Source organism: Paralichthys olivaceus, chromosome 6, assembly GCF_024713975.1.
Source record: "Paralichthys olivaceus isolate ysfri-2021 chromosome 6, ASM2471397v2, whole genome shotgun sequence".
NCBI lineage: Eukaryota > Metazoa > Chordata > Actinopteri > Pleuronectiformes > Paralichthyidae > Paralichthys > Paralichthys olivaceus.
In genome coordinates this window covers 21614966-21638874 of record NC_091098.1, presented here as the reverse complement: position 1 = coordinate 21638874, position 23909 = coordinate 21614966, and the positions used below count along the sequence as shown (strand labels likewise).

The following is a 23909-nucleotide window of genomic DNA, read 5'->3' as shown; positions in this document are numbered from 1 at the left end:
TAAAACTAATCACTTGTAATTTGTTTTTAGGATACACAATTTTATGGTACCAACTCCTAATGAGACAGCCTCATACATAATATAGCCCTTTTAATTATACTTTATAAGTTTTAAATCAGGGCATTAATAAGAATTATACCATTAACACAATTGGATGAATTGTACTCAAGTTTGTTTCCCTGCAGGCTGAAATGTAAAATCCTCTTGTTCCTTGGACATCTTGTTCCCTCATTAGACCAAAATGTAATTTAGTTCAATTCTTTGTTTTATAACCTAACACCGACACACTAATGACACGTCCCCCAGCTGGATTTTGTGTTTGAAAACAGGCTCACACATGTAGAGGAGAGTTTTACTTCCAGGCATAAATTTAAACAAACCGTGTTGTTACTTATTATTGCATTGTACCTGACTGGATATTAGCCTGTATGTATTGCTTATAAGTGTTGACTATGACCAGCCATTTTATTTTAGGTTAGCCTTTTTAAAAACAGATAAAAAGTGCCTGTTGAGATAACTCTGCTCATTTACAGCCATTTTGCTGTTGATTGATGAGCATCGTCCCTGTCAACGAAACAAATGACAAGAAATATGTAAATCTTTTTTTATTGATATGCAAAAAGAAAAACAAAGTCATCCTCTTCTCATGATTGGCTCTAATACTAGTATTATTATTATTATTCGATATAATATACTTGACATACATTATATATAACCCATAACTCTTTCTGTATTTATGGAACATATTTGTCCTAAAATTCAAGAATTAATATAGATTCAGTTTTTGTTGCGCCATAATAATTGTCTATAAATATGTTTCAACAAACTATATAATAATAATACATATTAATATATATATATATAGTCTATAAACTACACCATCAATGCACAGACATAAATGTATAGAGTTTCTAAGCGCCTGCTGCCATTGGGCTCTTCCTTGATGACGTCTCACTCAGGTGCTCGCTGATTGGCCACTCACTAACCTGTCTCGACGCTAATTGGTTCACCTGTCAGTGTTAGTACCTGTTCTGTCTGTGGTCGTCTGTAGTTTCTTTGGAACGCAGCAGCTGCAGGAGAGAGGAGAAAGTTTCACCCCCAACATGGACTGAGACCTGAAAACTGCTCCTAGATCAGCTGGAACTTCTCCTCTGTGACATCTCCGGTGAGTTTGAGGAAGTGACTCTGAAGTGAGAGTTGGTTTTTCTGGGGTATTTCCTGTTGAGGCTGTTTCAAGTTCAGGGGGAAAAGTTGTTTTGCTGCCTTCTGGAAATGGAACCAGCCTCTAACTTGTTCTGCACAAACTTTGACAGGAAGTTACACTCACCCAGGCTTTTATTTTTTCATTCCTGTAGTTGTGGGGGTGTGAATGACAGTTGTCCCTATTTGCACAAAATATCAGTATGGTCCTGAGTTCAATATCTGGGTCGAGAGAAGTTCAGAACAAATGGAGAAATCCTGAGTAACAGTGTTTAATAAGTTCCCATTCTATTAAAGCTCGTGTTTCTTTTCCAAATATGTGAGAAATGTGTAATCACCCAACATTTCGTGGCTCAGTGAGTCAGAGAAACGATCAAATATTTGTACATATGTGTCAATAATGTTGGTTTTAGTGGGACAAGCTAAACATTAATGGAATATATCTGTTCAGGTTGAGAGTTTCACAACCTGCTGTTCATACACGAGCTTTGTGTTTACTGTTAATCATTAAACCAGTTCTCTGACTGGTTGCCCTTGAACGCATACCTCACATAGCTCTGTTGGACCCCGATTCAGGAACATGCTTGATTCTGTCATCATCGACTCTAAATGATGATTCCTGGGTTTTGTAATGAGTCTGAGTTCTCTCACAGCAAAACTCATTAAAAGACCCGGGGCTGCAAACACCTCATCTGCCAAGATGTGACTCAGGTGGAACGCCCAGTCCCAGCAGAACACTTGGTTGAATTAAAGAGTTCCTTGAAAAGCGATGGAAGCAAGCAAAGTGACATTCCTGTCTCTATTAAATCCCTGACTCAGCTGTGGGTGTAGTGAACCAGCTTTACCTCCGCGGCTGCCCTACAGGTTTGCTGCCTCGTTCAGCGTGGAGAGGTGTTGGCTGCTGGAGGTTTGGATTTTTGTGGCTCTGCTGATCCGAACAGCTCTAATTGGAGGTTACAGTCATTAGCAGCTTTCTCTGCGGGGCTCGTGGCTGCTTTTGTTGCCAGAAAACATGTGTGAATGTGGGTGTTGGTCATCAGGTTTGTCCCCACTGTCTCCATGTCAACAGGCCAAAATGTCAGTGTCCTCTACCAGCAGGCCGACTCTAGATTAACCCACCCAGAGGTCAGACCCCAGAGAGATGACTGCAAAAAATCTTTCTCATACAGAGTCACAAAAAATCTGACCATGACAAGAGTCTTTCGAAATCCATTAACTTTAATCTGGTTTTGTTTTTCTCAGAGCAGCAACTTCCTCCTCTTTCTCGTTTCAACACTTATCTCTTGTTAAACGTTGAAGATCTCACTGCACCTGCTGCTCGCTTCAAGACAATGAGGATTTGTTTAGGGTTTGGCTGTGGACAGGATTTATTTAAACAGTGATAATCAAAGTGATATGAAAGACAAACATGTCTATTTGAACTGTTTGCAAACTCTTTACTTTTGTAGTTACAAGCGTACATGTTGGGGATCCACTGCTTCTAGAATAGATCAACAGAGCTAACAAAACGTTCTATCCATGCTTACGACAGAATGGTGGGAAACGTCCAAAATGTAAAACAAGTTTCATGAAACTCTGCGGTCCAAATGCCGTAATTCAGAAGATTTTAATAAGAACTATAAAATGCATGAATCATTTGAATTGAATTGAATTTTCCTACTTAGTTCATTCACAGATCTTATTTATGAATTACTCGTTTCCCTTCACTGCCAGGAATGCAGCTGGGTTGGAAAAATACTGAATTTATTAACTTTTGGCCTAAAGGTAGTTCATTTAATCAAAACACATTTTCTAAATTATCCACCATGTGCTCATTTTGAATTGTGGAATCAAAATTTTCCCAGAGCAGAAAAATCCCCACATTCCCATGCAGGAAAATCTGGACACTTATTCAGGTTTAATCAAACGTTCTCTGAGATAAAAACGAACAATAAAGTTAACTTTGCTCTACTTCCTCACGCACACCTGAGCCTGATTGTGCGGCCTGAATGCAGGATATTGCATTTGTGTGACCTAGTTAACTAAAATCCACTGTGTGAGTGTTTGAACTTGACTTCATCAAATACGATCTCCTCTTTACTATCGCTCACTTCGGCTCTTTGCTTCTGGCACAGTCATTGCTTTGCATTAAGTGGTCTTTTATGCCAGCTCGTGTGAATTCATTTCCCACCCTGTTTGTTTTACTAAGTGTTTTTAGTTTGGATTTCTGAAAATCCCTCGTCCTTGTTGTTCCTGTAGCAGATGAGGATTCTGTAATAATCCCCTGAGGTTGTGGCTGCACGCTTGTACTCCGACCTGACTCAGGAGAATGTGCAGGAGACACTCGAGCAGCGTAGTGCTGCAACGTGATCCGCTCATATCAACTGTCTTTACACAAACTGAACATGACAGGAAGTATGTCACACATGCTCACAAACAAAGATGAGCATTTCTCTCTGGGTGACATGGCAAAGCGACAAAGCGACTGAAATGACAAAGGATTCACGATTTTTGTTGAACTTGTTGTGTCAGCTCTATAACATAAACATATTGGATCACAGGGGATTATTATTTGATATTTTTTGTATCTCACGAAAATCCATCTTCGTGTTAATGTCTTCGTTTTGAAACAGGCCACGTCTTGTCAGTAAATAAAACGTCCATTAATTTGTTTAACGACTCAATTAGCATATCTGGTTATATTCAGTACATCACAGTGACTGGCATTCAGCTCCTCAACTGCCTCTTGTTACGTTAATAGGAGAGTTATTACGTTAGGAGGATCATTTAACTGTGAGCTTTCATTTATGGCATAAATTTGTCTCACTAATGGAAAGATTTGACATTAATAGCTGTTTCGTTTGCTGACTAATTTTGTGACAGACTTCAAACTGCAGCTTTTTCTCTTCTGAAACTTTCTCGTCTGAAACCGTCTCAAACCTGCAAGTTAAACATTTTGTCGTAACTGTGCCTCCTTTTCTCTCTTTTTTCCTCAGCCCTCGTCGTCTTCCTTATGCAATGACGAAGAATGACACGTGGCCACGCGGTGTTGCCATGGAATCGTTGAGCAATATGGACAGTGCTGGGAGCTGCGAGAGTGTAATCAGCATGAACTCTGGCTATGTAAGTGCAGCAGTAGATCGCCTGATTGAGATGGATTTTTTGGGAGGATGAGCACTAGAGCACACACCTCCACCAAATCCCAACAGTTCTTTTTTAAATGCTCCAAATTTCACAAACTCGTAGATATCAGTTCCCTAAATATGCCTGATTTAGTTTTTTCATCAAGATCCATGAATCAGTCCCTGGGAAAACAGTGAAAACGTTGAAAAATACATATGGAATCAAACCTATAGAGCTTGAACTGTGAAAATAAAATGTATATATTTATCAGCCAACCAGTTCAATCACTCGTGCTCCAGTCACCTTCAGTGACTCTGTAGCTTTTCTGTTTATTGTCAGACACAACATATTCAAACTCTTCACCATGACACTTGTTTCATGAAACAACGTAACACTTTTACAGTCATTGTGAGACAGATACACGAGAGACGATGAGAGGAAGTGAATCTGTTTGAATGCTAATATTTGCTCAGACTGGAGGTTCCAGTGAGAGTCGAGTTTTTTTTTTTTAGATGCCCAGGGGTGAGACGATCAGGAGCTGTACCCAGGCTCCTGGACTCACCTGAAACTCCTCTGACAAGTCAAAGTGCAGTGAAAGAAACATTGCGCTGTGATTACTTGTTCCTTTGTAGCTGTTTGAACACTAAACAACTTTGACCTATTCCTGCTGTGTTGTCCCTCATGGCTGTGTTCAGGGTGAAATGGTGACTGAAGAGTTTAAAATACCAAATACTAAAACTAGTCTTGTTCCGTGTGCAGAGTGAAGACAGCATGGAGCACTTATCTGCAGAAGAGAGAGCTTGTCTCATGTATCTGGAGGAAACCATCGAGGCTCTGGAGGTGCAGGAGGACAGCGGCTTCTCCAACGATGAACCAGATGCTGGGTTACAGGCAGACAAAATGGGTCGGACAAATGTGAATGGTGAGTGTTCATGACATTCTGCTCAGGGATTATCTTTGTCGTGTCTCGTTCCTGTGAACTAACTGCAGGAATTGTGTTTTTCTTTTTCTCAGACATTTTCAGCATCAAGCCTGATCATGAACCACCGTCGCATCCTGTTTCGGCAGCAGCCACAGAAGATCTCATCCCATCATCGCTGGACGTCATGACTCAGCCCAGTGGTTCTCAAACCCCCCCATCAGCTCCTCAGTCTGAGGCTCTCTGCGTAACCACAGATGGAAATGGTAATCCTAAAATTGTCACTAGTTCCAGGCTTCGCCAAGGTCAGTCCAATGTGGCCTCTGCAAAACATCTGGCTCTGATCCCACCTCCCTCAGACTTCATGGACAAACCACGCCCTAATGTGCACCTAGACAAACTCAGGGAACTTCATCTGTCCAGTAACAAGCCACGAGGACCTATCGACTTAGAACAACTACGTCAGAGAGCAACAGTGAAGAGGACTTTAGAGAGCTCCTCTATGACCCAGGAAAGTCCAAACATGCCCCCACCTGAAGTGTTGCCCGGTCTGAGTCCACCAGCCATCATCTCTAGTCCCCAGATGAGTCCTCCTTCCAATACTGCTGGTCTGCAGATGAGTCTTCCCATGGCTGCTGAGCCCCAGATGAGTCCTCCTCCCATGGCTGCTGGTCCCCCGATGAGTCCTCCTCCCATGGCTGCTGGTCTCCAGATGAGTCTTCCTCCCATGTCTGCTGAGCCCCAGATGAGTCCTCCCATGGCTGCTGAGCCCAGAAGTCCACCTGCTGTGGCCCCAAAGCCCAAGAAGCTTCCTGCCAACATTATTCTGAAGTCACACAAGGCGTCAGCGTCCGGCTCTGATGGCAACTCAGGACATTCTTTCGCCTCCAGCAGTGACCGGATGTTGGACCCAATCCGCTTTGAGGCGCTCCGAAAGCTCGGCCTGCTAAAAGGTGATGAGGCAGATCCAGGTCCTGCCCTGAGCCCCGGACTGTCTCCCAGAACTAGGAGCTCATGGGGAGCTTCTCATTCTCCAGGCAGCCAAGCAGCTCCACGCACACCGCCCTCTATCACTCATGTCAACAGCCCACCTCCAGTCTCCTTCCCCCTACTGTCTCCAGCTGCTGTGCCACCATCAGTTGAAGCTGAAGCTCCAGATATTCTCCCAGCACCTGCAGATTTCAGTGACCCAATCGGACCTCTGACGTCTGATTATGAACCGTCTGCTGCCATAGGCGTTTCCAATGCTGACGTTCAGGCACAGCAGAATACGCCTCCTCTAACCCCACTGAAATTAACCCCACCCAGGATTGTAGGTGTCAAATCGGCCACCCTGGAACGTGCCGGCCCGGGTCTAAGGAGCTCTTTGGCAATGGAAGGCTCCAGCAACGATGGTGAGCTGAGCCCCAGGCAGCTGCGTAACAATCGGCCCCGTCCAGCGTCCCTGGGGAGCGGGAAGGAGTTTTCAAGCACTCAGAGAGGGGCGGTCACCCATCAAGATCCAGACTCACTGAGGTCCCTGCAGGTTCCACGGAGGTCCCTGCCGGGCCCCACTGTCTATCAGCACTCCAGAGACACTCAGAAGCTGCCTCGATCAGAAGGCATCAGCGTGCTGATCTGCCCCCGTTCAGAAAATGAGGAGGATCGCCGTGAGGCCCTGAAGAAGCTGGGGCTGCTCAGGGACTGATGCATCGTGCACCTCATCTACTCGTGTCCCTGCAGACTCTCTTTCATACACAGGACGAAGGCATTGCAAACCTCTGGGGAAGCATCTTTACTACATATTTATGCTTTTTCTATTTTACTGCATCAAGCTTTTATAACCAGAGACGGACTGACGTGACCTGAAAACTGTCATTCACACCTCTTAAGTCCACTTGTTACTGATATTGTACAGTGTTTTTATTTCTGCGATACTGGCAAGAACTGTTTGGACATTCCTGACTCTCTCACGGTCCCTGTGGTTCTCTTTGTAAATTAAAAGCGGTTTCTGTCAAGAGGTAATAATAACTTGTCATTTTAATTTGTTTTGTATACTGCAGGTATGACATGTCCTTATCACTGTTTGGTTTCACAGGCTCTTCAGTGGAACCAATGTGAGGCTGGTTCCCGTCTAACTTCTGCTTTTGATATACTTTAAAAGGTCATGGTGCTTTCTCTCAAAGGTTTAGTCTGGTTTGGTTCCAACAAGCACTGGCCAATATTCAGGTTTAATTCTAAGTTAATCCAATCTATTTATTGACTGTAGTTTGGTTTGTAAATGAAGGATTTTGATCTTAAATGAATAAAAATGCAAACAGTTCATTGTGCTTTTCTAGGTCACTGAAACTCAATGCAAATAGTCCCTGGCCACACAGTGATAAGAATCTGAGACACGAGGATTTCATGGCTGCAGTGACGCAGCCGTCAAAACACACCAGCTTGTTACAGAGCAGCATCACTGTGGGTCTGTCGTACACGAGCTGATTGAACCACTTTTATTTTCTTCCTTTTTAGTCTTGATCATACTCCGTCCTACATTACTCACTAGTGACATGTGACGGCCTCATGTCAAATCACATACAGAGGCTCCTGTTTTCTGGTCCAGCTTCAGCACCTTTATCTGATGAGATGGTGAGAGAACTGGTGCAACCTGTTTGTCTCAGCTCCTGCCTCAGCCTTTATGCAACACCTCCGCTGCTCCGGCTGGTACGTTTATGAGCCGCCGGGCCGCCTGTCTGGAAAAAAATATTTTATCACTGCTGCAGGCTTTTAGAGACAAATAGATTTGCTCTTACCTGTAATTTGCTGTGAAGGTCAGCTGCTGATTAATTTGAAAGATATTTCTCTGAGGCGTTAGTCCCCAGGTTCATACACTCTATAACTTGTAGAGAACATGGCACAACTTTTAGAATCACCAAGTCCCTTTTTTGGATTTTCAGACAGCAACATCCAAGTAACCAGCATTTTACAGGTGGTGCAGTGCTGTGACATTACTCTTATGACCGTGGAGGTCGTGTTTTAACCCCTTCCCTGTTTGTTGGTTCATTTGTACGCAAGATTACACGAAACTGAACGGATGTTCATGAAACTTGGTGTAAGAATGTGATGTGTGTGAGGGAGGAAACCTTTCAATGTAGGATTTTTTATTTCGCTTTCTTTAACATTGTGACAAAAGGCGTTTTTCATCATTTTCATTGTTTTCCCAGAGAATAATTGAAATAAAATTCATTCAGGGAACAGACATTTACGAGTGTGTGAAATTTGCTGCAGCTTGATTGAATTGAATGTTGTTGCTTTGGCGGAGGTATGTGCGCTTTTATTTATCTAATTAAATCCACACATTCATTTCTAAATTGGTCTCCAAATAACTCCTTCCATGCCAAGTGCAACTCTGAGTGGCCCTGCCCTGCCCTGCCCATCGTCTCTTCTTCAGGCTTTTGTTTTCTTGATCACACCCAACATTTCCTTTCTGCATGTGTTTCCATTCACTATCTACTTTCATCTATAAGGAGAATTTTTTCATGATATGCTTGTGTGTATGTATTAAACCCTTTATTGTTGTCAGTCAGAGGTTATGAGAGCTAGGTGGAAAAATAATTTGAATATTGCTTTGAATATTGTAAATGAAAGATATGCAGACGTGTGGGTATTCATTGTACTCAGACACCACAAGCTGTTATCAGAGTCACAATCATTGGGCTGCATTTTCATCAGTTTGTCGTGTAGCTGAAGCGAAAGCCAGTGGAAGAGGAAGCAGCTTCGTGCTGTCGAACCTACACAGGCGGCTTTGTGCTGCTCTGCGGCATGTTGGTATGTGAGCTGTCTCTCCCCTCCACCTGCTCTGTTGACCCGCTGCCAGCAGACCTGACTGACGAGGACTCAGTGACAGCTCCTGTCACTTTCACTGTCACCCTGGTAGGCTCCATAGCTCAGCTGTGACCAACAACGTCTACATGCTGCGTTCTCCATGTGAAAGAAGTAACAAAGACACAAGATGGAATCTGAGATGAGAAAAGCTGATGTAACAGTAAACAGGAAACAACTTTATGACAAATGTAAGAAAACTGTAGATTATTAGTATTAGTAAGTTGTAGTTTTCTTATTCACTGGTTTATGATCCGATCTGAGATCATAGAACTTTAATAGTTAGGCTCAAGGGACAAGGTTTGATTTCATTCAGTGACTTTTTTTTTATCAGGTGGCAAAAATAATGTGCACACTTATATCTGTATCTGTTTTCCACACGTGTGTATATGAAAGAGAAAAGAGAGAATGAGTGAGCATATTATTTTGGCCATGAGACTTGAGATATTAGACAAGATCATAAATTAGCTTTCATAATATAATGTGACGTCTGTTGCTGTTGTTATCTGTATTTGTATTATTTTTATTTCTATTGTTTGCTATATAGTTCAAATAAAGTTATTATTCTGACTATCAGTTAAAAAGAGAAGAACAAATTCAGGTTAACAAGCAACATTCAACTCATGTGACACAACAATGGTCTAACTGTGATTCTATTTGATTTTCTTTCAGCATCAGAAGTGGGGGGGCTTTGTGGTCTCAGTTTGTCTGGATTGGGCCTCAGTGTCACACTGCTCCACAGAAACAGCTCCACCACTAGAGGGCAGTGCAGATTGATGTTTGTGTCTCCAGACTGTTCATGTGATGGTAAGATTTAATACTATACATTCAGAGACATGGTTTTTCACATTATATTCTGCCAAAGTTTAAACATTTCTATTTTACAACTCACATGAATTCCAAATTGCAAAACATGTCACATGATACATTTTTCTGCATCTGTGTTGAAACTCAACAGATGTCATTTGTTTGCATTATTTTTCCTGACGAGTTCAAACCCTGAAGATTCATGATGAAAATCTCCTCACACTCATACATGAGTCCTATGGGGTCATGCAAGCAGACAATTTGTTTTGAAAGGGCATAAATGATTAGACTGTGTTAGATTTGTTTTAACATTCATTAGATTATGATGAACAGCGATATAACAGTTTTATTATCATCCACACAAACACTGGGAGAGAGTCAGTTTCCTGTGAATTCAGCCAAAGGGACATAACTTTGGATCGAGTCCTTTGGAGACAAAAATGCTAAACAAAACAAAGCAAATCACAATTAAACCTTGAATCAGTTTACATTTTATTTGCCAGACATTTTAAAAGAAAGAGAAAAACCTGCACTTTGTCTTCATGTGCTCAATAAAGGACTTTCTTCAGCTTTATAAATGTACATGCTCACACTTAGAGTTAACATCTTTATATACAAAAACGCACAGTGACAAGAGTTTGACATTTTGGAGAACATAGACATGACCTTATGAATCAAAGTGAACTCTTCCAACCTCGGTTCATGATGCTGCATCAACGTCACAAGGTTCAGACCAGACAGGAATTTAAAAATTCATATTTCATAATAAACAGCAGTATGATATTTTTATTATCATCCAAACAAAAGTGGGGAAAGAGTAACAAGTCCGTTTCCTGTGAATTCAGCCAAAGGGACATAACTTTGCAGATTGAGTCCTTCGGTGCCAAAAATGCTAAACAGAAAAATTGAACCCAAATAAATGACTTCGACGCAGTTTCCATTTTATCTGCCCGTCACTGCCAAGAAGTGCGGTCGGTCAAAAATGTGGAAAGAATCTGGGATTTCTGCAATAATGAATTTTGGTTCAGTAATTAAAAAGAATTTGGTTCTGCTGTTGATCCCTGAATTGTCTCATGAAACTTAAGCACAGGACCTGCTGCTTCTTCATGTCTTAAGTTTATTTACAGATACTCGTTTTGTCTGAGGATAGAACAAGTCATTATTTATTTCTCATACTGATTATGTGGTCAGACAGACCATGGGCCTGAACCAGAGTGATTCCGAGAGCTCAGTTGCATTTTTTAATCTTTCCAAACAGAATCACTTTGTCTTGTTCCCTCCAGAGGAAATGAATCAGGTCGGAGTATTAGCAAAGAATGTAAGAGCTGAACGTGGGCGATATTTTGGAAGGTTTTACTCAAACGAGTGTCACAACGACCCTTAAACACAACCATAACTCGTGATTGGCTTTGAGAGCCTGACATGGTTTGAATGGGATCTTAAATTTGGTCTTTCACTCCCAAAATATTTTAGGTTTTGTAATATTTTACGACACATCTACAAAGCTCCCCAGAGACACTCCCTGCTGTTAGTTGGTGGAGCAGGTAGGCGTAGCTGCAGCACAATCAGGCTAGACAGTGAGCTCATGGGACTTCCCCATCGTCCTGGTCCTGTTCTGTACTTACCTACTTACAGTGCACATTGTCTGTCTGAAAGAGGCCGCCGAGCGCCTCGGCCCTTTCTCCAGATATGACTTGATCATGGAGGATTAGTGGAGACAGAGTGGCACAGAGCCACTGCTGAGTGTGCTGGGGTTTAAGCTTGCCCGGCCCAGTTCTGTGTCATCAAGAGTTTACTTAAAATATACGGGTATTATCTCTCTCCTCTGTGTGGGCCGGTGTGTGCTGTTATAGCATTTTGTTGTATGATGATGATGATTGATACTTTGAATGATGCGGGCTCATCAGTGGGGCTTACATGGATCCAACCAGGACAATGTCTCCCTGCCTCCCTGTCTCATTTGATCGTGATGGGTCCACTTGATTACAGGTGTACACTCACACGCACCAGATAGAGTTTACGCACACAGGCCTGCATCTCCTCCAGCAACTCGCACGCTCACTCACGCAGCTAACAAGCCGGTCCGTACCTCGTCTACCTCCCTGCTGCTGCTGCTGCTGCTGCTGCTGCTGCATAAAGTGATGTGGGACTGGGACTCAAGAAAAACAATCCCTCATGCACCCCCGGCCTGAGGGTACTGCGGTCATAACACTCATTAGCTTTCAACTCATGTGACACTTCCAGTGGTGTGGTATTACAAATGCAACTCAACTTCAATGCACTTGTGCCACTGGAGCCGTCGTGATGCTTTAAGTTACAGTGAGTGTGTGTGTGTGTGTGTGTCACCTCTGTTTCATCCAACTTGATAACTGCATTTCCTTCTCCACTCTCCCTCTCCTGCTCCCTGTTAGTGCCAGTGACTGAGGCTGTGGTCAGAAGGCATTCCTGGGGCAAGCCCACAGTGTTCGCTGGGATGCCTGCACTAAAGTGTGGAACTCAGCAAGCCACTCTGCTCCCCTGTGGTGCTGGCATGGTGAGTACCAAGAGACCCCGCTGGGCCTGCGGTGGTGTTGGTAACCTCACATATGAAGCCCCCGCAGAGAAGAGAGCAGAGAGGGAGAAAGAGTAAAAAGGTTCCGAGTTGTAAGCCTCAGCATTCTCACACATAAATCTTTCTGACAATCGGAGAGTGTAAATGTGGAACTGGAAGAAAGTAAATGAGGAGCGGAGGTGATGTGTCCCTGTGTATGACCATCTGGAGGAGAACATTAGGCTCTCTGCAGGGCACCTCACTTCTCAGCTCATTAGCATGCAGTGAGGTACAGTGGTGGCTCTCACAGACGGCTCCCAACATGCATCCATCTTGCATTTATCTCACAGCAACAGCTGTTGGGGTGTTGTCTGTGTTTTTCAGAGTCAAAAATTAAAAGAAGCCGATGACAACAACAACTAAATCAACTGTCTAAAGATATGTTTTGCCTCCTGGTTCCTGAGAACTGGAAAAAATGTTGGACTTTCCAAACAACTGCCGGCGGTGACAGATCAGCTGTGGCGGTCGTTAAACGCGGTATATCTCTGACAATCATACATTTTTCATGAAGATCCAGATAGTGCCACGCTTCAGCTCATGAAAAGAGAAAATGGAGCAAACTGTCAATGCCCTTAAAGGGATAGTTCACCGAAAAATGAAAATTCACTCATTATCTTCTCACCACTATGACGATGGAGGGGTGGGTGAAGTCTCAGGGGTAAACAGCGTTACAGCCAAATCCAATACAAGTGAAGAAACTTGCAACCTACAGAAGAATAATGTAAAACGCCTCCAAGCTGCGTTCATGTTCACTACTTACCGTGGGTTTTTTATGATTTTCTTCTTTTGTTTTTTTATATCTGAAGAAGTGTTCGCCAGTTACTTCAATTATATTGGATTTTGCTGCAACACTGTTTAGCCCTGAAAATCCCAAAGTGTTCTGTGGACTCAAAGACTTCACCCACCCCTCCATTGGCACAGTGCCGAGCAGATAATGCGTGAATGCAGTTGGGTCTGTATGTGAACTAAGTCCCGGCAGGTTGTGGTCAGTCAGTCTGCAGAAAATCTCATGAACATGTTGCACGAAAACAGTCTCTCTGTTTGTGAAGCAGAAAAATAATAAAGTCTTATTTGACTTATCATCCACAAAAGATCCTCGCCGGTCTCCAGACACCCAGCGTGTCGCCAAAGGCCTTTTTTTTACATTGCGCATCATAAATTAAACATAGCCTGTGTTTCCCTTGGGTGTGTGTTGGTGAAAAAATAGCTCGGTTTTGGTGTGTAGTGTAACCAGCCCTTTGTCTTTAATGAAGTGTTGCCATGAAAAAACGCACTGATCCTCCAGTGTGACTCGTACGCAGGCTCAGTGGCAGCAGTGTTCTGACTTTCTCAAACTCCCCGAGTGACTCTGAGCTCATTTGGTTATACAAGTGCTCACAATTACCCAGAGATTTGGACACAGGGACATGGGATATTTCCATATTCCTGACGGATGTTGTTTTAATTACACTGAACTCCTTGACTTTGTGCTGTGGATTTACATGTTTTTTTTTCTTCTTCTGTGGATGCGAAGGGGTGTTCTCAGGTTATTCTCCCTGTACTAAATCTCTTGTTTATTTAGGGCCTCAAGTCTCCGGCGAAAACAAGAGGTAGCATGAAAAAAAACCATCCATAACAAACAACTGTTCATGAAATATCTGCCTTTGAATTGAAGGCGGTTACAATTTGACATGTAATAAAGTGCAGGTAATGACATTATTTTGATAAGATGCAAGATAATGAGAAACAATCTTCTTTTCTCCCTGTGGCATCAGTCGATTCAGAGTGTGTGTGTTTGTGTGTGTGTGTGTGTGTGTGTGTGTGTTTGTGTTTGTGTTTGTGTGTGTGTGTGTGTGTTTGCGTGCGTGCATGCGTGTGTGTGGCTCAGATCCTCTGCATCATCTGAATAAAGAGTTATTATCTCCAATCAGCATCTTTGTGAGCTCCTAATTATATTTGATTGAGAAAAAAAATTACACACGGGTGTAGGAGTGATAATTATAGTGTAATCTGCCTGTACATTGAAATGGAAACACAAATGCATCAACACAGCAGATTCATTAAGGTGCTAATGCAGGAGGTGGAAGCAGGTGTGGGACTAGATTCCTCTGCAGGACGCTTCCTGAAATCAAATGTTAGTGTCTGTGCGACGTGGAACAGTGGGTCGAGCTGCTGGTAATGGGAGAGAGGTCTGTTTTGATTCATGTGACTCCTCGGGTCTCATTCCTCTGCAGGTCTTGGGGGGTAATGGTGTGCACACTGTGCCTCATGATCAGTGATTTGTAGGAATATACAGCTGACGGTGGGTGAGGAGAGAAAAAGCATCTTCAGCTTCAAAACTCTTAAAAATGCATGATACCAGCTCCTTTATTGAAATAATTGGCATGAAAGTTTTCTTCCCAACATGCCTCAAATGTACCTGAGTGGAGCTCATTATGACTGAGTTATGACACCAAGCAGAGTTTAGTCATTTAAAGCCAGGAGCAAGAATCGATGGGGGGGGAAATGTGGCAGTAGAGTTGGATCTCCTGTAGAGAAGAACTCAATGCTCAGGACCAATGGGTGACTAATGTTGTGCTGGTCATGGTTTTGCAACCAGATTACACAAGATATAATTTGCATTTTTGTTTTATACCATATGATTATCATACAAGGCTTTCATCAGCGTTCCTGTAAACAATTACTGATTGTTAGTTTTCATACCTGAGGAGCTGGTTCATTTTTAACAGCTGGTGTCGTTTATTCATTCAACTTAACTTAATATCTGCAGGGCCCTTTTCTGTTGAGAAAAGAAAAAGAGTTTTCCTTCGAATGCGTTTTTCCTCTAACAAGTTACAGGCTCACCTGGATCTCGGTTCTTCACGCGGGGCCAGTTCCACTTGTTACAGGAACATGAAATTGCTTCGAGCCCTCAATTGACCTTGGAATAAGGACGACATGCAGGGAAATCATGAGGTATGAAATAAAAAAAAAGTAGGCTTTCATTTTCTATTTTCAAATAAAGTTTTGCAATTTAGTTCTTTTGCTCTGTGTGTTGAACTTTTCACTTCCCTCGTGGTGCTGGGCAGAGAGGACGAGGGTTGTTTCTCATCTCACTCCCCTTGATTAAACTGTTTGTGTCTTAATTTGACTTTTTCAAATGTCAACAGTTATTGTTGAGGCTCTTCTTTATTGGCAGCATTAATGTGAGATATGGTAGACACCACCAAACCAATGCTGCACCCGTGACCCCATGAAAATACGCGTTTAATGGTTTATTAGGTGGACTGAATGAGCTCCTGCACATTCTGCCGGAGTGAGGACAAAATGCAATCTCGAGGCTATTACTTTTTCCATCTGTGTCGTTTAAGAATCCATCCGCCCTCTCGTCCCCCCACCTCCTCTTCTTCAGCCATGGCTCTAACTGCGCAGACGTGACCGGCCACGCGCTCTCTCCCCCCTGGTGGCGCAGGTGGCACAGCACATGGCCAGGTGAGCCCACATGGGGTCGACCCCCCAGGTTCTCCTTCAGTCCAACCGGCACCTGAGAGAGAGGTCCGGCGGAACGAGAACAAAATAAAAAAAATAAAAAACGGGGGGGGGGGGGGATCAATGGAGGAGGGAAGGAGCGGCGGAGGAGTCAGGAGCGCGGCGAGGACGCGTCTTCTTCTCTCCTCCCCCTTCAGACCCCACCGCTGCACTCCATCTCTCCCTCTCTCTCCTTTCTTAAACTGACACTGGGTCTGACTCGAAACATGACAACAGAAAATCCTTCCTCCTCCGCTCCGCAACCCCGATCACTTCAAACTCAAACAAGCAGGCGCACGGAGGGAAGAGGATCGCACAGGACACTGTCAGCGGGTGCTCAGAGGGAATAACAAGAGACCTTTATACCTCTCCCCCTCTCCCTCTCTCTCTTTCTCTCTCTCTCTCTCTCTCTCACACACACTCGCTCCTTGCGCATCGCAGACCTTCAGAAAGTGCTCGTGTTCAACTACAGTGAAAGTTAACATGTACGTGCACGCTTTGATACGCGCAAGCCTTGGATTTGTAGGTCTCTGCCTGGTCGCTTTTGTCCAACAGTCTGCTTCAGGAAGTAAAACCACTCAAGGTAAGTTTTCACCTCAATGCAGCTTTTTTATTTCTCTCGTGGTGTGTCCAGGGAACATTTACTGGCTCCTGCTGGACTGCTGGGTTCCGCTTAGATGGGTTTATTTGGATGCGTTTGGAAAGATGGCACTAATATCAGGATCAGTTGTTTAAATGAGTGGAAATGAAGTTGTAAATTGATTATTTTGGAATGTGGACTTTGGTCCATCTTCTTTTTTTTTTTTTACTTCTTAGTTTAAACCCAGCAGCCACCTTCTCTAGATCCATTTCTTTTCCTGTTGGGCCACTTTGCTCAGCTCCTTATATTCATGCAGATTTACCAAAGCAGAGAAGGAAGGAAACATAATGAGGCTTAAATGAAGTTTCACTGGGAGTTTGCTGTTGTCTGTGATCTTCAAACAGCATCAGCAGTGTGAACGGTTATGTGTCATAGCTAATCCTGCAGGTAATTGAAGTGGGACTAGCAGGAGGTATTTGTCTCAGTCCAGACAAGTATTTGACACCGGCCTGTAACACACACATGGAGGAGCCTGTGTCTGTCAGACACTGCAGCTACAGTACAGTTCTTCCCGGCCGGCCGCCCTCTTGCTCCTCTGTCTTGTGAGAAATTATTCAGAGCAGACGAGAGGCCGCCCTGAATCAAAAGTCTGGCACCTTACAGGAACAAGACAGACACGGTGTTATACACTCAATTTCTGATCCACTCAGCCCTCTTTCCCCCTGCAGGTTTTCATCACTTAATTTTCCCACAATACAAATGCCAAGCCGGAGCTGCCAGAAAGTATTTGCATGCAAAGACACATCACGGTTTGTGTGAGGGTGTGTGTTGATTGTGGTTGGTGATGTTTTGCACACACACAAAAAGACATCTCTCAGGCGGTCGACAAGGCAAAAAGAGAAAGGGGGTGGGTGACTATTTTGCATCCTGGGTGGTCTGCCCCCACTTGTGGGAAAACTCAATATTTACATTTTGCAATTAGAACTACTTTTCTCTCACTTTATTTTCCACAACATCGATTACACACTTCATTGTGGTGTGGAATGCTTCTGTATGAGAGTCGCTCTGTGGTGGCGTGCACCTGTTTGCTGGTCACACAGTGAAACGCCGTAGTTGGCCACTTGGTAGGCTTCTTCTCCGGTTCCTGTTCAGCAGCCCTGCAGTGACACTAACTGTGCGGCTCTGAAGTTATTTGTGAGCATATTTTGTGCCTGACTGAAAATAAATACAGCGTTTGACGTTGGTGGCAACTCTGTGGCACCGACACGTTGGCAAGCTGGGAGCAATTTTGAAAAATGCAGAAAGGGAGAGGTGAAAAACGCACAATTTATCAGCTGAATATTTATTTAACGCAGATGTCTCTTTTTTTCGTCATTGTCAGTCTGATCGTGGCTCAGAGTTTCAGGCATCAGTCATTACTCCAGGAAAAAAAAAAAGTGAAGGAGCAGTGGAATTAGGGAGGGAAGATTTAAGGATGTGGCGGAGGGAATGACAAAGAGGGGAAAAATGAGACCGGGGGAAACAGGAGAGATTAAGGGTGCAGAGACGAGACAGTGTGAGCGATCGGCACCAGGCGAGGAACAGAGAAGGAGAGGAAAGAGGGGAGAGCCATAGACGTCATGGCAAATCACTTTCCCCTCGAACAGAGTCGGGGAGCTCCTTCGCTAATGCAGCGGCACCAAGGCAACGGTTGGTGTGGGGCTGACATGCTGCTGTGGCTGGCTGTGTTGGTGTAACCTCTGCTCCGGGGCCTGGGGGTCTAAAGACGCAGGGCTGCCTGAGCGGGGAGGAAGGCCAGAGTCGGGGCCCGGACACACTGTGGGAACCGAGCAGCCCTGGCAATATGAGGCCCAAGTGACGGGGAGGCTTACCTCAAGATGCTGCCCGAGTGTGAACGACCCCCCCCCCCAAACACACACCACCACCACCACCACCACCCTTCCACCCACCCCCAACACCCACTCACCCCCATTTCTTTTTCACCCAACTCCTGCTTTGTTTGCTTTGTCCCAGCTTCCTTTCCTTTCCACTTAATGAAGTAGCTGCGCTTTTTTTTCTCTGTCAGCCATAAGCAACGACTGCATTACACCCACTGTGTCAGAAAGCTCCCCGGCGGCCAGTGTGCTATTTATATTTTTTGCAACATAAAGGACGTGCACAGCTCCCCTCTGCCCCCTTCGCCATGCTTCCTCCAGGCCCGTCCAGCCCACTTTGCGTTGGCTGGATATGCAGCAGGTCTGTGTAAGAATGCAAGTGTCATTGTGTGTGTGGGCTGTATCTGCGGTGGTTTATACATTATCTACACCTGCATAAGAGAACCATTCAAACTGGGCTTTTACTTTGTCCCCTTGGCCTTGAACTCATGAGCATTTGTCCTTCAGCTGGAAAAAGAGGTGGTGAAAAAATGACAGACAGACCGAGACCGCTGCACCATCTTCTTTGAAAATGGCTGGTCGCCTCGTTTAACAGTTTGACATCCCCTCCACTCGGGCGGTGTGGTTTCTGCGTCGCCCCGAGTCCTGACAGTGGTATTTGTCGAGCTGCGACACTTATCCCCTCAGAGACTCCATGTGCCTAAAACCAAGCAGACACAAAAGTCCCAACTGTCTGCCAGGGTAACGGAGCGCAATTCCTCTTCAGAGTAATTTAAACAGCTGGCGAATGGAAGATGTATTCAGGTCAACTAGGAAAAAAATACTTTTCCTCTCCTCATCGGGATGCCCTGTGACTTTGAGAAGTAAAGAACACTGTGGATCAGGATGTGACTCCGGTGACGTGTCAGACTTTATTTTTTCTCATCTGCTTCTCCCTGTGTATCCCAATCAAAGCAGATGAGCTCCCAACGTGTGAATATTCCCCTGAACAAGAACCCTCCTGTGACGAGAGCCGAGCTCGTCTCAGTCTGTCGTTCCCGCTCTCTGCAGCAGACTCGCAGTGTCAGACGTTTGTGTTCTTGCCACGATCAGAGCAACGGAGGCAGGTGAGGCCTCAGGGTAGCCCTCGGTCACCCGCTGATGAGAGAGCGGAGGGGATTAATCCAGCTTCACTCACTGCTCAGTAGACACACTCAGAAAAAGCATCAGCTTGACAAGTGGTGCGCCGGCACCACTGTACATGTTGTTACAAAGCAGCCGAGAGAGCAGGGAGATTATTTTCTTGGCATTATGTGAATGGTGAAAACATTTGGTAAAGATTCTGTCCAAGAGCAATGTGGTAATAATCACAAAGGCGACTTTGATCTATGGGTGTGTTGTGAGTGAATGACGGCGATGAGTGATTTGAGGCTGGATGTTAATGATTGCACTTAGCAGGCAGAAGAGCTTTCACTTCCCAAGAGGAGGCTCCACTACATTGGAAGAATCCTTAAAAAACCGAGCGGTTCTGGCGTATTGTGCTCAGTTCATCTAATTCCTCGCTTCGGTGTGGCCAAGCCGCAGCTTTATACAAACACTTGAGTTGAGTTTTAGGGCAGGCTGCAGCTACGTCCAGATCGAGCACCATGTTTACAGGCACATGTAAAGTCAGAGCTGTCTGGCACAAGCGGTGACCCAAGGCAATTCACAGGGCCTTCGTTCTGGACAGTCGCTCACTTTCATCCTGTGCTGCTGGAATGTGAAACCAAGACATTTTCCTCTCTGCAACAGAGTGTCAAAGATTCTGGCCTTAAAAATATCTGACTTCCCCCACTCAAGGTCTCGAAAAGAAGAATTTCAAGTGCAGTTCCAAATGAGTTTACATTTAAACAAATACACAAAACAAAGTGATGAATAAATGATAAATTAATCTGTTTTTTTATTTCATTGCCAGTGTAATATCAATATGTTTTCACTACCAGCAAGATGAACATCCTTATTGTTTATTGTACTTATTATATTGTCAGAGGTGAAGACTACAAGCAATCCTGCGAGCTGATTTTTCTTCTTCTATTGTTGAACTGTCTCAACTTCCTGCAGTAATCCAACAAAGTATTTCCACACGGCAAACAACCTCTCACACCTGATATTTAGGTTTAGACATCAAAAGTTGTGAAGGTCCGGACCCGACAAGGTGGATATGAAAGCCCCCTTAGTGTTTAAACCAGCATGAAGACAGTGGTATCATATGAATCTTGAGACTACAACAACAGCACTGTTACCAAACATGTTGTACTAGCTTACTGGAAAAGGGAATAAATATTGATGCAAGGTTTTGACCACGAGCTCCTCAGCACCTCCATGTAAAATGATTGCTTGTACGAACTTTACCCAACACTATACTTCATAAGCTTCACATCCTTGTCAATACATGGGGGACCTGCTGCTGCTGCTCTTGATGTGCGTTTCTGTAACTGAGGTTCACATGTTTCATGTCGTCATATATGTACATATGATATTGATTCATTTATGACATTGATTCATTTATGGACCTCTCCAGGGTGTACCCGGCTTCTTGCCCATTGTCAACCGGGATTGGCTGCAGCTCCCCAATGACCCTCAAAGGACAAGCAGTATAGCTGGATGGATTCATTTAATGCAAATATGCTCTTGCCTTCAATCAATTGGAAAGAAAGCAAACTCAAATAAGATTGTCAGTTTTCAGTCACTTTGCTTTCTTTCCCTTTCCTCTCTTTCATTTTTTTTGATATCCTGATTCTGCTTTCTCGGGTAGAGACCTGACTCACAACACGTTAACTCCAGCTTCAGCCATCGCTCTGCTCGATTAGCTGCGATTAGAGCAGTGCGCGGGCGGTCGGACACACCAAACCGTTTTATACCTTTGGTGCAGCTGGAGACCTCAGAGAGCCGCTACTATTTTTTGGATACTGGATCTTTCAACTGTTTTAAGCAGCTGAGAGAATTTACTCATGATATTAATTACTTAGGAATAAAACCAAGACAAACATTTAATTCCAGGCTTTTTGAAGCCCCTCCTTCAGTGGGGTCCTGGGTAGATCATCCCACCCCCCCCCCACTACAACACCCCTGCTTGCAGATTCCCTGTTGCTCCCCAGGGGACCCCATCAGCTGTTGAGATCCCTCTGTCATGGTTCCTTTTCTCCTCTCCTTGAGCAGAAAGTCACACAATCAGGCCCTCATGACCCTATTTGTCACCACATTTCATGTTGTGCCACAGACAATGGGAATAAATATAATTTCAGTCGTCCAAACCGCTTTGTGTTTTGCACCAGTGTCCAGCGGTGAAGAAAATTCGAACCCTCGCACTCATGAGGAAGGAGTGCGGAGCTTGTGTGGAGGTTGTTTATTTATCGAGGCTTTAAACTGAACAATATGTTCCAAATGAGGCCTGTGATGCTTCTCTCAACTGTGGCATTGTGGTTAACATCCGAAAACTCTCCCCTTTTCCCATCTCTCCCCTCTCGTTCCCTCTCACCCCGTCACTGGCCTTTGTTCTCCGTGCAGATGCGGCGCTGCGCTGACAACTTCCCTGTTGGTTTCGGGGGAGGATGGAGTCGGTGTCGACAGCGCTCTGACCCCGCAGTCTCGAGCCCCCTCCACGAGCACTGATGGCTCGCTGAGGAGCCTCAGTGCTTTCCCTTAACCAGCTGCAGTGACTCTTAGATCATTAATTCTCTAACCGCTCCCTCCCACTGCTGAGCCCACATTTGTTTTTCTTTTCCATTACTCACTGATTGGGGACAGTGTGATTCAGGAGAAGGTATCAGTGAGATTGTCACCTCAGCCTCTGCACTTTCTTAGGCCCACAACTGACTCCACACCATCGTTCCTCCTCTCGTGCCCTCTTCCCCGCTCCCTCCTGTGACCTCTTGGCTGAATAATGGGTCTGCGTCTCTATTTGAGAGTTTGAAGGGGGGTGGGGGGGTCCGCGAGGGACATCATTAGGATGGTCTGCGGTGGTCAGCGTTGTCGGAGGGGGGTTGGGGGTCAGAGAGAGCCTTGTTTACAGACTGTGTGTGTTTACATTCCTGATGGTGAGCGCCAGCTTTAGAGACTGCTGGAAGTGAAAGGAAATGCTCTTATTCTGCTTAGTAATGGAAAAATCCAACCCAATACATCAAGGAATCCAGATGAAAAAAAAAAGAGGAAAGTTATTTATGTGGTGGGCCCTGGCCAATGCATTCTGGGTAGAAAGAGGAATGACTTCACTGATGAATTTGAGACTTCCTCAATGGACAGAGGCCTGGGAAAAACCATATGACCCTCTGCAGTGTTTAATCACCTCTGCTGAACTCCAAATATATATTTATTGTAGACTGGAATAGCTTGTAAATATGATTAATGGCAAGTAATGTTTGTTCTTGTGTTTAAATTGTAACCATTCGTCATACAGGCATTTATGGGCTCCAACTAACAATTATTTTCATTATGGAAAACTTGATTATTTTCTATTAAATGTCAGCAAATAACAGAAAATGCTCATCGGTTCCCAGAGCAGATAATAGTCCAAAACCCAAAGACATTTAGTTTACTATCACAGAAGACCAAGATAATGCTTGACATTTCCTTTGCTATACTTGTTAATTGGCCCTTTTTGTATCTGTACTCTTTGTGCATGTGGTCTATTTTTTTATATTTTACTGGCAAAATTATTACTCCATGATGAAAACAATGTTAAGTTGCAGCCCTACATCCTTCAGTTGGCTGCTGATTCACTCTTGTTGTTTCACATCTCAGTCCTATGTAAATATTTGTAATAGTACTTTCAGATATACTCTGAACTCCAGAGATTCTCTGTATTTTCTCTGGAGGAGGTGTATGTGTGAACATCAATGTCAAAGTGAGAGCCTCCAGATTATCTGCACCTAGCCTCTTAGCATAAATGCTGCAGAAAGTCAGGAGAAGAAGCGAGTGATGACCGATGCAAAAATAAAAAAAACATCAAAAAGAAAACAAAAATCTCTTTGAAAAAGGGGAGTCGTACATGTAGAAGTCACTGACGAAGATGTCAAGAGAGTTTGATAACAGCTGATGCCAGTGTCTGTGTGTTATCAAGAAAATCACTTGATCGCTGCGGTGGAATTAATGTGTCACTTCCTGCCTCTGCCTGCTGCACTCGGCTGCTCCACCTCTCGCCTGAATAATGTGGCAGCTTTGTTGCTGAGAACCTCACGATGTGTGAAAAGCAAACTGCGGTAAAGTTCGGACCCGATTACATCTCCACATGAACCCTTTGTTTTTTTACCTCGCTCTGCAAAGGTATAACTTTACAGATTCTATTATTTCTCGCTGTGGCGTCCTACATATGCAGTCTGGCAGAAATACAGTACCAACTTTGATTGAGAGGCCATTAAACGCTTGATACTTCTGTTAAAGTGAAATGTTTGCCCGGAGTGATGGTGCTGTCTCTCAGCATTCAAACGACGCGTACATCCAGTCAGTTCCAGCCCACTGAACTTCACATTTTCTGAGCTTTAGTAGTTA

General features: G+C 44.2%; 2 protein-coding genes across 3 annotated transcripts in view; both read left to right on the top strand.

Annotated features, from left to right (window-relative positions):
- The first annotated feature begins 1028 nt into the window (after positions 1 to 1028).
- LOC109634995 (specifically androgen-regulated gene protein) lies at positions 1029 to 7523 on the top strand. The gene is made up of 4 exons (XM_020095872.2): positions 1029 to 1165; positions 4176 to 4302; positions 5062 to 5224; positions 5317 to 7523. Exons 2-4 carry the CDS (start codon positions 4198 to 4200, stop codon positions 6906 to 6908), a joined length of 1860 nt encoding a protein of 619 aa, XP_019951431.2. The 5' UTR covers positions 1029 to 1165; positions 4176 to 4197; the 3' UTR covers positions 6909 to 7523.
- An 8780-nt stretch (positions 7524 to 16303) lies between these two features.
- scube3 (signal peptide, CUB domain, EGF-like 3) overlaps positions 16304 to 23909 on the top strand; it is a 66954-nt gene continuing 59348 nt past the window's right edge. For both annotated transcript variants that reach the window (XM_069526956.1, XM_069526955.1), the window contains exon 1: positions 16304 to 16533. In XM_069526956.1, the coding sequence (XP_069383057.1) occupies positions 16434 to 16533 (100 nt within the window). In that variant the 5' untranslated portion in view covers positions 16304 to 16433. The remainder of the gene's footprint in view (positions 16534 to 23909) is intronic.